At 44.9% G+C, this 16411-nt stretch overlaps 1 protein-coding gene across 1 annotated transcript in view; it reads right to left on the minus strand.

Moving 5' to 3' along the window:
• PLXDC1 (plexin domain containing 1) overlaps window positions 1-16411 on the minus strand; it is an 81046-nt gene that overhangs the window by 23534 nt on the left and 41101 nt on the right. Inside the window, exons 3-7 of the mRNA XM_006889372.1 lie at window positions 14555-14698; window positions 14209-14278; window positions 13191-13313; window positions 12455-12573; window positions 10820-10919 (exon numbers count right to left, since the gene is read on the minus strand). Coding sequence (XP_006889434.1) covers window positions 10820-10919; window positions 12455-12573; window positions 13191-13313; window positions 14209-14278; window positions 14555-14698 — 556 coding nt within the window. The remainder of the gene's footprint in view (window positions 1-10819; window positions 10920-12454; window positions 12574-13190; window positions 13314-14208; window positions 14279-14554; window positions 14699-16411) is intronic.

A 16411-nucleotide genomic window follows, 5' to 3' on the forward strand; every position in this document is an offset into this window, starting at 1 on the left:
GCTCACAGGGCCCTCCCAACACCTACCCACACGTACAGATTGCTGATACAAGAGAAGGCCATGCCCAGGGCCTGAAACAGATTGTGTGAGGAAGGGCACCTTTTCATGATTCATCTAATGAGAAAGAGCAGCAATTTTCAACTTGCACAAAGACTCAATGTGTGGGCAGAGTCCTCCCTGTGTGACACACCGAGTCTATGAGAAGGTGGTCTGGGCCTTGAGTGAGCTGAACAACAGTGGGAAGTCTAGGGGGATGGAAAAGTTCCAGGTGGCCTTCCACAGCTCTACCCTCACCCATCATCTCTCTTTCTGAAAAATTACCCCTTTTAGGACCAAAATATAATGGGCTAAAAATGAAATGTGGAGTTTCAGGTCTGTCATCTCTTGCTTCCCATGATGCGTAAGGCCACTGAGTCTAGAATCTAATGTAAATCCTTTATCTACTCTATCCTTCAAGATTTGGATCAAAAAATAGATCCTTTTTGAGCCTTTCCCACCCTCAGGCAGAATTAGTGGCCCCTGCACAGGTCTCTGTGCAATCAAGGACCAATGTCACCCTGCTGTACTGCTGCTCACCTAGCTGTGAGCTCCCTCGGGGCAGAATCTGTGTGTGTTAGTTGTTTCTGTGCCCTCAGGCCCTACCTAGCCTTGTACCTAGAAATGAAAAATAGTCATTAAAAACCTCAGCACCTTATTATAACTTATTATAACTTTAGACTGAAGGAAAAATCCCTTCCTTTCCAACCCACTACAGATTATGACCGTTCTCAAAAGGGCAGCCGCCAAACACCCACAGAAACTGTCGGACATACGCTGCCCAAGTCGGATAGAGCCCTACAAAGCAGGATTTCTCCACTGCACGGAGGTCAGGAAAAAGGGAAAATGAGAAAGAAAAAGGGGGCTCGGGGATGGAGTGGAAATGGAGGCACTGACTTGATTTCAGAGACTCCAGAACCCTTCACACCAGAATCTGAGATGGTCAGATGTCCTCCAGAATCTCCTATCAAGAGATTCCTAATAATCTTCCTACCAGGGCGAGGAAGACAAGCGAGGGGTGGTAAAGAGTGAAGGCTGATGTGTGCAAATACAGTTCTAATTAAAAAATATTTGCTCACTTCAACTGCCAACTGGCACTTGTTTGATTGTGTGACTTTCGTAATACTTTTATTAACAGAATCCTTAACATCCTCGCCTGAGCTATTGGTTTTTGGACTATTTTGTCAATGTCTTAGGCTCACCAGAGGCTAATAATCTCCATTTGCATGATCCTTCCTAGAACCAAAACATAGCTATCCCCAGTCACGTTTCTGGAAGTGTGAGAGGCTTCATCTCTGCCTCTGATTAAAGATTCAGACAAACTAAGGTCCAGACCTGGACACACTGCTACCCAACCAAAACATGCTAAGAGTTCAAAAGAGAGGTCAACATGTCCAGTTTAGTTTTGATACCAGGTTATCAGTGGGAGGGAGTTGGGCTACTCAGGAAAGATCAGGAGACTGACAGGTCCTGTCATAAGTTTCCCCAAAACAGGTGGTAATGGTACAAAAAACAGAAGGTGGTGTTCTGAGACAGGTTTCATTTATGCATTCTTTTGTTCATTTATTTTCTTTTCCTTTCAGTAACCATGAATCATCAGCAGAACCCAATGAAGGTTCTGGATCCCAAGGAGCTTTTCATCCAGGGACCTTCTTTCTCAGCATTGAGGCAAAGTAGAAAATGGGCAGAGAAAAAGGACAGGTAAAAGAGAGTGTGCTTAAGGGAGCTCTGGTGGCCTAGTAGCAAGAAGCTGCACTGCAATCCCAGAGATACACGGTTCAAATCCACTAGATGCTCTGCTGGAAAAGGAGGGACAATCTCCTCCTGGACCACACAGATCTGATTTGACGGTACCCACATAATAAATAATAAAATTTAAAAAAAAATTTAAAAAAAGAGAAAGCATGCTTGAGGAGCAAAGTGGAGGGGAAAACAGAAGGGGAGAGGAAACAGGGGAAGGAAGAGCCTCAGACGGAGAAGTAGGTAGAATGAAGAACACTTGGAAGGATGCCTCTTCAGGAGAGGAGGAAGACCAAGTCAGCCACTTGGGTGACCACATCCTGTCCCCTCCCTGGGCTAGTCCTCGGCCTTGGACATTCCACTCCCTCCAACCTCCTTCACTATGTAGACCTCTGACATATATCTGGACTCCACTCAGCCTCCCAGACAGGCAACCCTGGCAAAGAAGGATCAGCGTTCTGGTCCACCTGCGGCCATCCTGGTATCACATAAGGTGCCAACTACAATTTGCAGCCTTTTATACAACGAAATCCTTGTTAACTGATTCAGCTAATTCAGAATCTGTCCGTTTTGCCATGGGCTATGCTGAAGCTGCTTTTATGCTGTCCACAAAATAAAGGGTTTCTGAAACAAATGAACAGAGAAAATGATATTTGACTTCTGGGAGAGGGCATGCTGCAGCCAAATAAAGTATCTTTTGAGTGCCCTGCAAAATGATGCTGGTGTTGACACACAGCTCCTCCTCATTAGGGAAGCATGCCCTATGACTCTGCTCAAAAGCAAGCGCTGAAGTTTAGATAACGGAGCAAGCTAAGAAGGAGTCCCTGATTAGTGCGAATAGTTACAACACTCAGCCACCAACCAGAGGTGAGAGGTTCGGGTCTATCACAGGTGCCTTGGAAGAAAGGCTTAGTGATCAACTTTGAAAAAAATTAGCACCTAAAAGTTCCAGGGAGCACAGTTCTACCCTGGCAGACACAGGGTCACCATGAATTAGAAACAAGCCAACAACAACTGGTTTATTTACAGTTTGCTGTTATTTCTGGAAGGAGCCCTGGTCACAGTGGTCAAGTGCTCAGCTGTGAATCTAAAGGTCTGTGGTTTGAACCCATCAGCGGCTTCTAGGAAAGCTGTGACAGTTGCTTCCATGAAGACTTAGAGCCTTGGGGCAGCTCTCTCCCATCCTGCAGGATTTTTATGAGTCAGAATTGACAGGATGGCAACAGGCTGGGTTTGTTGATGGTTCCCCTCCCCCAATTTGGTTATTTGTGGGAAGGAGCCCTGATGGTGTAGTGTAGAAGGGTTCAGCTGCTAGCTTAAAGGTCAGCAGTTCAAATTCACCAGCTGCTCCGTGGGAGAAAGACAGCAATTTGCTTCTCTAAAGATTAAAGCTTTGGCGGTCCTGTGGGGCAGTTCTATTCTGTCCTATACGGTTGCTAGGAGTTGGAAATGACTCAATGACAGGCGGTTTGGCTTGGGATTACTATTATTTGCAGCTCAGTCTAATCAACTAATTGCCTACTTCCTGGGTTGAATATCATATCAGACGCCCTAGAGAAATCAGACTTCTTAGCCATATAAAAATTATTACTCTTTTAAAAAGAGGTCATAGCCCATTTAAAAGTCTGTTGAAAACCACCACTCCTATCTCAGGTAGATACATGGTTGTGAACATGCCCTCCCCTACACCACACTACTGCATATCGTTGCTGTTGTTGTATACCATTGAGTCTGAACAGATTCATAGCTGACCCTCCAGAGGGCTTTCAGAGGCACAGGAGGAGATTGCCCATCTTTCTCTCACAGAGCAGCTGGTGGATTTAAACCATATGCCTTCAGCTTGGCAGCACAGTTCCTTATCCTAGTGGTCACCAGAGCTCCCTAGTGCATACATGAACCTTGAAGTTACGAACCTCTGTCAAGAAAAGATATAATTACCAAAACCCTCCCCCTCAATTCAAGTGGACTTGGGCTCCTGTTCTTAGGGCTGCTACAGACAGACAACAGGATCTCTGTGACCCACCTTCCCTCTCAGTAGCACTCCCACTCCAGCAAATGCATCTAAACCTCACTCTTCCACTTTGTTAATTTTAGCACATGCCATGCTTCAGATACTGGTTCAATGCTCCCCAAAGGAGCTGACAGCTGGTGAGCAAATGGTCAGAACTGGGTGAAGTGTTCTCTACCAAAGGTGTCAACACAGAACTAGGGGACAGAAGACAGAAGAAAACAACAAGATTCTGCTATGGAGGAGGCAACATCTGAGATGGACCAGTGGATGGCAGGGGTTTGCCAAGTGGTAAAAGGATGGAGATGGGTGACATTTTATGCAAAGGAATTGTCTCAGGCATGCAGACAGCCTGCAGACAGATGGTCTTCAGGCCAGTGAATGCAGAATGAGAGGATGGAGATGAGCTTATAAAGACAAGCCAGGCCCAGCTGGGCACGGCCTTGAATGCCACACTAAGGTTCTTGACTTGGTCTTGTTGGCAACGTGGAGTTAGAGAATGACACAGCCAGACCTAATTTTAGAAAAATCATGATAAGAAGGAACAGGCAATGGAAGGAAGGGAAATGAAGCCCATGGACAGCGTCTGGGGTCAGCTGGATTCTGCCCGGGAGGTGGACCCAATTCCTCGGCACACAGTGTCTGGAGTCACAGAATCTAGCAGTTCCCACAGTGGAGTACGTGCGTCTTCTCCAGGCCTGACTGACTGAGCAGGCGCAGCCTCCCTCGTATTATTTCAGGTGGGCTGTGCTTCCTCCACAGTCTCTCTTCACTTGACCTTGTTCTAAAATAGTCTTTCATTCCAGAACCACAGAGGATTCAGACACTCCCAGGGGATCTAACTTCCTCTAATTCACCCTCCTCATTCAACAGCTCAATCCAACACACATTTCCTGAGACTCTGCCATGCACAGGCTCTGGGAGAGAGACACAGAACAAACCAGTTCCTGCTCCTTCAGGCTCTGTGATGGACATGGAGCGGGTGGTAGAATAATGTCTGCTCACAAAAAAGTGTCCTGCTATTGCTCTGTGTTAGACAGAACATGCAGGACAATGAATATATGTTAATGGCAGAGGTACAGTTTGGAAAAGGAAGAATGTAATCAATGCTCCGAGTTCTGTGTGTGTGCATTTTACATGTATTTGCCCTGAGGAAAAGCTCAGAAGGCTGAAAGGGACAGGAAAGAAGGAATAACTGAAATGGTAAACACAGGGAGGAAGTGGGAAGAGTGTTGTAACATTGAGGGGTCTGTCACAAAACAGAATGTGTGTGAATTGTTGAATGAAAACCTAATTTGCTCTGTAAACTTTTCCTCAAACCACAATTCAAAGTTAAAAAAAAATTGTAATAGAAAATATTCATTTTTTTTAGGCGAGCTCTGGAAAGTCTGCTGTTAGGGACCTCTCTAAAGTATTCAGGAGCAACGGTGTCTCTCTGGAGACTAAGGTGCGCCTGATACAGGCCATGGTATTTGCAATCGCTTGTTATGCATCAGAGAGTTGGACAATGACTAGGGAGGACAGAAGGAGAGTGGATGCTTTTGAGCTGTGGTGCTGGAGAAGAGTACTGAATGTACCATGGACTGCCAGGAAAACAAACAGATTCCTTGGAGAGGATTAAACCAAGCTACTCCTTGGAGGCAAGGATTCTGGGGCTTCGTCTGACATACTTTGGACATGTTGCCAGGAGGGATGGGTCCTTGGAGAGGGACATCATGCTTGGGAAGGTGGAGGGACAGCACAGGAGGGGATGACCCTCTATGAGATGGATTGATTCGGTGACTGGGGTAATCGGGATGGGTGTGTCAGAGGCGGTGCGGTTGGCGCAGGATAGAGCAGGGTTTAGGGCTGTTGTGCATAGGGTCGCTATGAGTCGCAAACGACTCGACGGCACATAACAACAACAACAATAGAAAATATCTTCTAAAACAAAATGTCTATGAACAATTGAATGGAAAACCAATATGATTTGTTCCCTTTCATTCACATAAAAAAAGCCTTCTGAGGACCTAACTCTTCTCACTATTTCTTAGTTGTTGGAATTGACGGAAAATCTCATAAGCAGTTCCTTACTTCACCTCTGCCTTGCATGCGGACTTCCGAGTTGTAAAACAACTCAGTGGTAGATGGAATTTGCTCCAGGACTTAAGAACAATAAACGACATAGTTGAACCTCTACATCTTGTGATTCCTAACCTTTATAATATAATAGACAAAGTGCTAGTCAATAGGCCTTTTATTCTAAGAACTACCTTCCCTCTGTAACTTGATTGGTGCCACTATTAGAACCTTTACCTGGAATATTATTGCTTTAAAAAAAAAAGATCAAAAGTTCATGAAGTTCTACACAAGACAGATGAATCTAAAACAAACTATGAGTGACATAAGTCAGTCCCAAAAGGGCGATTATGATGTAAGACTACTAATATAAAGAGGTAAGGGAAGTTTTACACAAAGAATCAATCTTGGAGGGTTTATAGGGATAAAAGGGGAAGAAGAGTGGAGTAAAAAGGAATAAAAATAAGTTGGGCAAAGGGAAAGGCAAAAATACAATAAGGGTTTGATTGTTGTTGTTAGTGCTGTCAAGTTGGAATAGACTCGTAACTGATGCTCCAGCAGGTTTTCAGAGGCAGTAAATCACACAGGAAGACACTGCCCATCTTCCTCTCGAAGAGCAGCTAGTAGATTTGAACCTTTAACCTTTGAGTTGGCAGTATAACTCCTTAATGCTAAGCCATCAGAACTCCCCTGAAAATGTTTTACTAGACACTGTAATAAATCAATATATTTAGCAATTGTAATTAATATAAAATAGAATGAATGACTCAATGAAAAAATCAGTATGATTTGTAAACTTTCACTCAAAAAATATCTACTACTATTAAACTAGAATAAAATTTAAACTAGAAAAAATTTTTAAAAGAGGGGGAAAGGAGGAGATTGCCCATCCTTCTGTCATAAAATAAGTATGTATGAATGATTTTTTTTTAAGTACTATTATTGGAGGGGAAAAGAAAAATAATTGTTGATGGTTAAAATGAAAAAAAATTAAAAATAATAGTGACACTAAATCAACAAAAACAAAAGAACTGTCCAAACAACATCCTGGGGTGGGGGGTGGGGGGCTGTACAAAGAGCAGTGGGGTTTGTGGGAGCTGAGGAGGGATGATGGTCCCTGCCTCTGGGTGGTGTGTGGGATGGGCCAGGTGGCTCTATGGTGGATTCTGTGAATGAACTTGAGAAGGTCTGGGTCTGAGATCACCTTTTTATAGCTCTGTGACACAGAAGTGCTACATCCTCTTTCAGAAGGGGATGTGCTGGGGAGATGACACAACAAAATACTATGGAAGATAGAGGGCAGAGATGGGAGAGAAATCTCATTTTTTCTATACATTATCATGCACCTTTTGAGTTTGGGACCAGCCAAAGTTATCACTTCGTGAAAATGATAAGAAATTTGTCTATGCACACCCATGTTTATTACTGCTTTGTTCACAATAGCAAAGAGTTGGAAACAACTCAAATGCCCATCAACAAACAAATGGGTAGAGAACCTGTGGTATATTCACACAATAGAATATTATGCAGCACTGAAAAACAAAAAATGGGTGACCATGGAGGACATTATACTGAGTGAAATATCTCAGTTACAAAAAGACAAATACTGCATAATGCCACTGTTATAAAACAGGATTGATAGTGCAACAATGAATGAATGGAAATCCAAAATCTCTGTAAATGTTCATTAAAATTAATAAAATTTAATTTAAAAAAAAAGTAAAATACTCATTGCTGTCAAGTCATAATTGACTCATAAGCTGACTTATAGGTTGGGGTTAGGGTTAGATTGCAGGGGGTTTTCAGAGGCTATAAATTGTACATGAGGAGAGTACTCATCTTTCTCCTATTGAGAAGTTGATGGATTTGAATAACCAGAGAGGTACTGCCTTTGGGACAATAGCACAGCTCCGTACTAAAATATATATTACCATGGCCTCAAAATAAATGTACTGATAAGTAAAAAATAAAATAGGACTACTTAAATAACAACCACCAAATAATGTTCTTTATGATTACATGAACTTCAAATATGGAGTTTGTAAAATGAAAGGAAAAAAATCCTTCCTTTTCATGAATGAAACAAAATAAAAATTTCTGAAAATTAAAAAAAAACAAAACCCCAGGATTGACATGGGAATTGGAAGAATGGGTAAATATTGTAACCGGCATTGAAACAGATGAGGGAGAGAACTGTATAAAAGGGATATATGATTAGGTATTATTGTCATGACAAGAGTCCAGAATAAGAGCTGTGTAGTAAAGTGGTCAGGGGCGGGGGATGTATAACACTGAAAGAACTTTTTTTCCAAAGAAAAAAAGCAAACTGATGGGGAGGAGACGGGGGGAAAATGTGTAACAATGAATGAATGGAAATCCAAGTTTTATATAAACGTTAATTAAAATACCAATTAAAAAATGCATTGTTCACAATACAAAAAATTTAAAGAAAAGCGTTCATAAGTAATAAAACAGTAGTTCACGAAGATGACAAAAATCTCAGCTCTGCTGCTATGTACATTGTTGTTGTACTTAGGTGCTGTCAAGTTAGTTCTGATTTACAATGACCCCATGAAAGATAGAAGAATCGTCCCTAATCCTACGTCATCATCACAAACCTCATTCCTAGTCTTGCTTTTTCTTGTTGACTTTATACAGCATGATGTCTTCCTCTAGTGTTGATCATTCCTGATCACACGTCCAGAGAATACGAAATGAACTCCTGCCGTTCTGACCTCAAGAAACATTATGGCTGAACTTGGTCCAAGATACATTGGTTTTTGTGGTAGCTCATAATATATTTAATATATTTTGCCAACACCACAATTCAAAGGCATCAAAGTGGTGTCCAGGGGAGCTCTGGTGGCCTAGTGGCAAGAAGCTGCAACTACAATCCCAGAGGTGCACGGTTCAAATCCACCAGATGCTCTGCCGGGGAAGGAGGGACAATCTCCTCCTGTACCAGTCAGATCTGATTTGACGGTACATGCACACAAAAAAATAAAATTAAATTTAAAAAAAACAAACAAACAAAGTGGTGTCCAAAAAGTATATGAAGTGATTGGAAAATATTATGGCTTGAGTCTGGGACATCTTAGTTGTCAGAGTGACAATTTTGCTGGTTAGCACTTTAAAGAGGTCCTTTGCCCCATATTTGCCAAGTGTAGTACATGACTTGATTTCTTGACTGTTGCTTCCATGAGCGTCAGTGTGGACTCAAGCAAAACTAAAACGTCATTCTTTTCTCATGATGTTGCTTATTGGCCCAGTTGTGAGGATTTTTGTTTGTTGTTGAGATGAAATCCAAACAAAAGGTTATAGTCTTTCATCAGTAAGTGCTTTAAGTCTTATTTTTAAGCCAAGTTGTATCATCTACATATTCCAAGTTGTCAGTGAGTTTCCCTCCAATCTTGATGCCACATTCTTCTTCATATAGTCCAGCTTCTTGGACTATAGCACGTGTCTTTTTATCATTAGCCAGGAAAATGCTGTCATTGTGGCTTCTAGTCTGTGACACACCAGTATGGGGATGTGAATATTCCTATTCCTGTATTGCTTGCTACAGTATCCAATATCTTGTTGGATTATACAGTACTGAGTTAAGTCAGGACTGAAGGCTGACAGAAGAGGTGCTAATTCAGGACTCAGGCTTGAAGTGTCAGACAGTAGGCCAAACACTTTATCCTGTATGTATAATTGCATTTTTCTTCACAGTAAATGCAGGAGGCAAAGTAACACTCTTTTGCTCATTTTACAGATAAAGGCTTAAACCCAGAGAGGCTCAGTGCCTTGCCAAAGCACAGCCAACTTATGGAATGTTTGGACTCCAACCCTGGCCCCCAGTCCCAGAGCTAAGCTCGTAGCACTATGCTGATAATTACACACAGAAGGTACTAGATAAAAGCTTGGAAGGAGACCTGCTTGGTTCTGTTCAGCAGCAATACTATGTCTTCCTCTTCACTGGATCTCAGCAATGCACAGCACATAGCAGGCCTGGCATAGAATTGGAACTCATGATGTATGTGAAGAGATGTGAATAAACATGCTTCCTCTGGCAGCTCCAGATCTCACAGAATGGTGATCCCTTGTTGCTCTCTAGGAAAGCGTCAGGGATGGCTTCTCTCAAGCACATTCTCTCATCTGACCTGGCATGGCCAGGGTGGCATTTGTAATGTCCCCGGGCCCCATCAAGCACAAGTAGGGATGGAGAAGACTAGATGAGAGCCTTCTGCCCAGACTTGCCTGGGGTCTTGTAAGATCTTTCAGGTTACAAGGCAGAACCTATGCACATACAGCTCAGTGTGAGAGAAGTACAAAAGTCTCAGAGCCAAAGGTCTAGAAGCAGAGAGAGAGCTGACGACCTCCCAGGAGTGTGACTCCCAGACTCCCATGGAGGAGGGCTGGGGACAGACACAGGACTGTGAACTAGGGTCCAGGGCTGGAAAGAACGTGTGGTCCCCTAAAATACCAGAGCCAAAGGAGAACCGGAAAGGAAAAAACATCCCTCTAACAACTCCTCCAGTTTACAGATAAGGCAACTGAGGTTACAGAGCAATGCTAGGGAGCTAATGGCTGAGGTCAGATTCTTGTTTCTGACCCCACTGTGCTGTTCCTGCTATCACCTGGAGGAAATTATGGTCCTGTTCTAGGACCATGTGAAAATCCCAGATTGACGACTTTGGAGGTTTTCCAAGGCAAGAGGATACTGGGTGGAAAGAACCTGGCTTCCCCAATATCTCCTACCAAAGACAACACAATAAAAAAAAAATTTAAATATTTATTTGGAAAGTTGTGATACCTCCTTTCCTCCCCCAGCTCAAGTTCAACACTCCTCTGTCTACACCTTCTACCTCTGCCACCATCCCTGCACCTCCATTGTCATGTCCCTACCTCCACTAACCCTCCCCTCACCTCCACAGCCATCTCCCAACCTCTTCTACAACCCTCTCCCTTCCATCCCTCCAGTCTGGGACTCACCTGGAACGTCAGGTGATGGGTTGAGAATCATGAAGGCATCTGACAGGCCTGCTTTGACTGGGTGCTGGGAGGCACTGATTTCCAGGACAGACATGGGGATCTGCAGGGCCAGAAGCAGCTTTATCCAACCCCTAAACCACTCTCAGGCCAGCCCACACCGCCCCTCTAAAATCCAGACCCCTCTGCCTGCTTGGTGCTCTCAGAGGGCTCAAATACAACAGAATTCCCCAATCTGGACCTCATTTCCCCCCCACACCTCCTCTAAGCTCATTTCTTTCCTCTTTTCTCCATCTCGGTAAATGGTACTTTCACACAGTTCAGAAGCCTGGAATCCCTGGCGCCTCCCTTTCCTTCATCTCTTTGAATACATCTTCAGATCCTGTTAATGAAACTAAACTAAGTCCACACTAAACCCCCTGTTTCAAGTCAGTTCTGGCCCATAGTGGCCCTTCATTGGGTTTTCAAGGCTGTAAACCTCAATGGGAAGAGGCAATCTCACCCTTCTCCTATGGGGCAGCTAGTTGGTTTAGACTGTTAACGCTATCACTTAACCTACTGTTCCACCAGGGCTCTGGGCTTTCAAATCTGACAAGTTCTGTCCATCCAATCCAGCCCCTCTTCAAGCTCTGAGGACCATTCCCAGATGTTAGGAAAATCTCATTTCATCCAGCCCTGAAGTCCCTTCAATCTGTACTTTACCCTGAAGCCAGATTGAACCTTTTGAAAGGCCAGTCTAGCTGTGTCCCTGTAATCCACACTTCTACCCTAATTTAGATCCTACTGCTCTTAAAATATGCATTGAATGGCTCACCTCACCTCTCCAGCCTAAGTGTACATGCTCATCCCTCATATTCCTCCATCCAGGCTGTCATCTTTCAAGTCCTGCCCCAGGACCTTTGCATACATTGTTCTCACTTTCTGGAACATGTTCCCCCCTCTTCTTTTCTTTGCTAACTCTTACCCTTATAGATCTCAACTTCTTTCCTTGGGGAAACCTTCTCTGACTTTGCCAAGGTGAAAAGTCCAATGATAGACCCTGTCGGCACTAGTCATTTCTACTTAAGAGCATTGGGTATTATATATGTAGGGAACAGTGGCCTACTGGTAAAAAGCTGTGCTGCAAACCTGAAGGCACACGGGTTTGAATCCCTCAGCTGCTCTGTGGGAGAAGGATGGGCAGTCTCCTGTGTGATTTACTGCCTCTGAAAACTCACTGGAGGATTAGCTATGGGTCGGTTATGATTCAATGGTACACTTACAGTATCATTCCATCTCATCTGAAGTCTTCCTCTCCTGCACTGTCCCTCCACTGTGCCAAGTATGATTCTGTTTCCATGGACTGTCCTTTTCTTCATGGCTAAGTACCCAAAGTATGTGAAATGGAGCTTAAAAATCCTAGCGACCAAGGAGAAACTCGGTTTCACCATCTCCAAGACAGACCTATTTGTTCTCTTGGTAGTTCATAGTATGTGCAATACTCTTCTCCAGTACCACAACTTAAAGGCAGCTGTTCTTCTGTCATCCTTAGTCATTGTCCATCATCATCTTATCAACCGCCACATCCCCAGCACTAAGCCCCCTTCTCTACAAATGTTTGCTCCAAGCCCCACTGTCTCCAGAGTGGCAGTCTCTCACCTCTTTGTAGCCAAAGACAATGCGGCCATCACGGTGCAGGGCTGCCTGGAAAGTGAAGCTGCCTCTGTCCTCCCGACCTTGAAGGTAGACGTGATCCCACTGAACTACAAAAACTGTCCCTGGGGAGAAGAGCAAAGGCTGGGCTGAAAGGAGAATTGGTGCAGGGCGGCCAGGCTCTGCAGAGATGAGCACCAGTGATCACAGGTTGGGGACCAATCATCACAGATGAGGATCAATCATCACATAACCCCTTAGGGATGACAGGACGAGTCTGCAAGTTTGACTGGAGGCAGCAGCTGAGCATCCCATGAACGTGAGCTTGGCCTCACATGCTAGAGAGGAATCGGATCCTCTCTCTCACTCAGACACGCTAAACTGAACACTTCTTACCCTAAGTATCTTACATCGTCCTAGCCTATCCCCATCTCTGACATGAAAAGGAAAGGAAACAGGGGAATATCTGTTCTGGGGTGCTCAAGGGGTGGTTGGTGAGAGTGTGCGATAACAAAGGGCCCTGATTCCATTTCTACTAAGAGCCAAGAAATTTCACTTCACTGTGTCATCAGAGCCTGCAAAGTAAAGGGCATTTTTGTGCCCATTTTACAGATGAGGAGACTGAGAACAGAAAGGTGGCTGCCTGACTTGCTGCTGCATGACTGTGACCAAATACCTTGCTTTCTCTGGACCTTAGGCTCCTCTGAAAGAGCTGGCCTCAGACTGTGAGCTCGGGTCTTACCATTGTCAAAGTAAGCGACTGTAGAATTGTCGGAGTAGCCGGGGTTGAAGTTGGCCATCAGGGGGGCCACGTACTGAGTGGCTGTGAGCATCCGGTGGATCACATCGCCCATGAAGATGAAGCCTGGGTAGGAAGACGGGGAGAGATGTTACCAGAGAGGGCCCACAGGAGCTACTTTTCCGGAAATCCCCCACATGAGTGAATAAAAAGATCTCAAGTACAAGAAGGTACAAGCCAAGATGAGCTTCAGGCTTCTGCCTCCTACCCTCATCTCTAGCCCTGATTGGCTCTAGCTAGGCCTGCAGTATACACATCAAAAAGGTCCCAGATCAAAGAAAGGCCCAGACTGTGGAATAAAGGGCAGAGACAGGAAAAGGAGGTAACCCTCACCTCTCCCATCTTGGTTCCTGGGGAGGTGCACAGGAATCAAAGTATGACAGTCGAGGGGGACGGGGCTGAGTGTAGGGGTCCTGGTCCTAGGAACCCCAGATCTCAGTGCTGTTTCCCTCTCCTCCTTCCTTGTTAATTGGCTCAAAAATACAAGGACCCTGGACTTCCCACACTGGCTCATCCTGGCCCAGCAGAACACACACACACACTCTCTCTCTCTCTCTCTGTCTTTGTTGTCTGTCATCAGGTTTCCTCTAATTCTTAGCCATCCTGCATGACAGAGATACCTTGGCCATAAATAAGGGAGCAGATCACCAGGTCTTTGCTCCCACAGAGCATCTGGTAAATGAAGGAGCAGAGCTTTTAGTCAGCAGCTGAGCACTTACCCATCAGCCCACAAGGGCTTCTAACTATATATCTCTATCTCTAGTCTTTCTCCCTGAAGAGCAAGTCAGCTGATATGAGGAGGGTGATCTGGGGCATGCACTGACCTCCTACCCAACAGGGAGCATGACTCCCAAGAGAACCAAATAGGGTCTCTCCCCCACCCATTACACAACCCCCTAGGAGATAGAGTTCTGGCTGAGAACTCAAAACCCTTCCCAGGGCCCTGCTGACATGGCCTTACCTCCAGTTGCTATGGTGATCTGCCGCAGAGGATGCCCATAGAAAGGGAAATCAAAGGACAAGACCACTCTCTATAGGGAACAGGAGAGAGTCAGCATAAGCTTAGTCGCAGGCCAAGGTGCTGGAGACCCATCCTGTCCCATGCATGTCTGGACAGGGTGAAGGACAGGCATCCCTGGGGTATGCCCCAGAACCACAGAAGGACACCTCAGATTTGACAAACCCCTTGAGTCTCCCTAGAAAGCACCTCCCAGGTCCCAGCCTGAAGGTGTGCCTACGACCAGTCAGGGTGGGCTGGCCCATAACCTCCCAGCCCGGGGTGATGCTGCTGAGACCAGGGCACTCACCGAAGCCTGCCGGTGGCTGCTGGAGAGGATTCTGTGGACCTTCACTAGGCTCTGGTTGGCCTCAGTCACGTCCATCCATAGCTCCCGGCCTCGGGGCTCACCAGGACCATACAGGCGAGACACGTAGTAGCTGTGGTTGTCCTCCTGATAGAGACAGAGCCCAAGGAGCCCAAGACAGAACCCACAGGAGGCAAGAAGAGTCAGTTGGCCAGGCAGGACCACCCTTATGCTCACTGCATTCAGACTTCTGGATATGAGAAGTCACTATTTTCCTAGCTGTTGAAGATGTGCTCAGCATGTTGGTATAAGCCTAGGAGTCCCTGGCTCCCTTGGCCCCAGAAAACTCTCTACGTGGTCTTTGGCTACACCACCAAGAGCCTTGGCCCCAGCCAAATCCATGCTATGCCTTAATGTTTCCAGATAAGCCAGGATTAATCTATAACGTCAGAGATCCTTTGGAGACCACCCAAGGCAGGGCCTGGTCTGTGACGTGGGACCAACAGACAGGATGACCTCAAATAGAACACTACTTCAGAGAGCTTCCAGACACAAATTCCCTGTTTAAAGATGTAAAAGGAGCAGATAACAATGTAGGAGTGGCTGCATCTGACTTAAACCTGCTTCATAAAGGGGAACTGTCCCCATCAATAATGTCCATGTTGTTGTTATTGTTGTTGTTGTGTACCATTGATTCAGAACTGACCCACCAGTGAGTTTTCAGAGGCAGTTAATCGCATGGGAGGAGACTGCCTATCTTTCTATAGAGCAGCTGGTGAAGTCAAACTACACACTTTAGGGATTGCAGCACAGCTTCTTGCCACTAGGTCACCAAAATTCCCTAATATAATGTCCATAGGACCATACACATAGCTGCATAGTCAGACATGCCAATGCACCTAATCATGGGGTCTGATGTTCATTACAAGACTCACAGATTTTACTCACAATTATGGGGTTTATTAGGGAAGTAGCTTGGAAAATATGAAGGAGGCAAAGAATATCTCAAAATACAAGAAGGGGTTTAGTCCAACAGTCACAAGCCAGATTAACAGGCACAGCTCCTCAATTAGTGAAAGTCCAGGTTCAGTTCAACAGCACACATGCAAGAAGCCTCTGGTTTCTTCAATTATCTAGCAAACTTTATCTCAGAGCAGTTATAAGTCAGCTTTTCCTTCAATCATCCAGCAAGCAAAACCTTTAACTGGGGCCTTTATCTGAGTTCCTCTGGTTACACCTTATTCACAGTCTCTTCACAACAGTGTCCCAGTTTCTTTACAATCTCTTCATAACCCACCGGCTCTTTTTACAGTGTGGAAAGCACTCTCTTATATTGGTCCCACAGTTGTTGTTGATTTGCGTGACCACGAAGCTGCAGTTAAGGTAGCTAGGAATCATTCCCCCTCATCAAGGGCTAATGCGATAGATAGAAATACCAATTTTCCTTGTGGCAAGGAGCTGCAACTACAATCCCAGAGGCGCGCGGTTCGAATCCACCAGATGCTGTGCTGGGGAAGAAGGGACAATCTCCTCCTGTACCAGTCAGATCCGATTTGACAGTACACCCACACAAAAATAAAAAAAAAAAGAAATACCAATTTTCAAAGGTTCTGAGACCCCAAAGGGAAAAAGAAAAACGGAATATAAGAAGCTAAAGAAAGAGATCATTCATCCTGGGAGTCAATAGTCTGACTAGGGACATGGATTTATGCAAAGAGGACATACAGACAAAAATCCTTAAAGGGAAAATACAAGGCCTACACTGTAGTCAGTTGGCCAAGTGGTTGTTCTTCAGATTTCTTGGCACAACTTGGTGAGCACATCCAGGGCAACATCTGTTATCTGAAATACTTCAATTGG

This window comes from Elephantulus edwardii, unplaced genomic scaffold (assembly GCF_000299155.1).
Source record: "Elephantulus edwardii isolate Elephantulus edwardi_28Jun2011 unplaced genomic scaffold, EleEdw1.0 scaffold00077, whole genome shotgun sequence".
In the NCBI taxonomy this organism is placed as follows: Eukaryota; Metazoa; Chordata; class Mammalia; order Macroscelidea; family Macroscelididae; genus Elephantulus; species Elephantulus edwardii.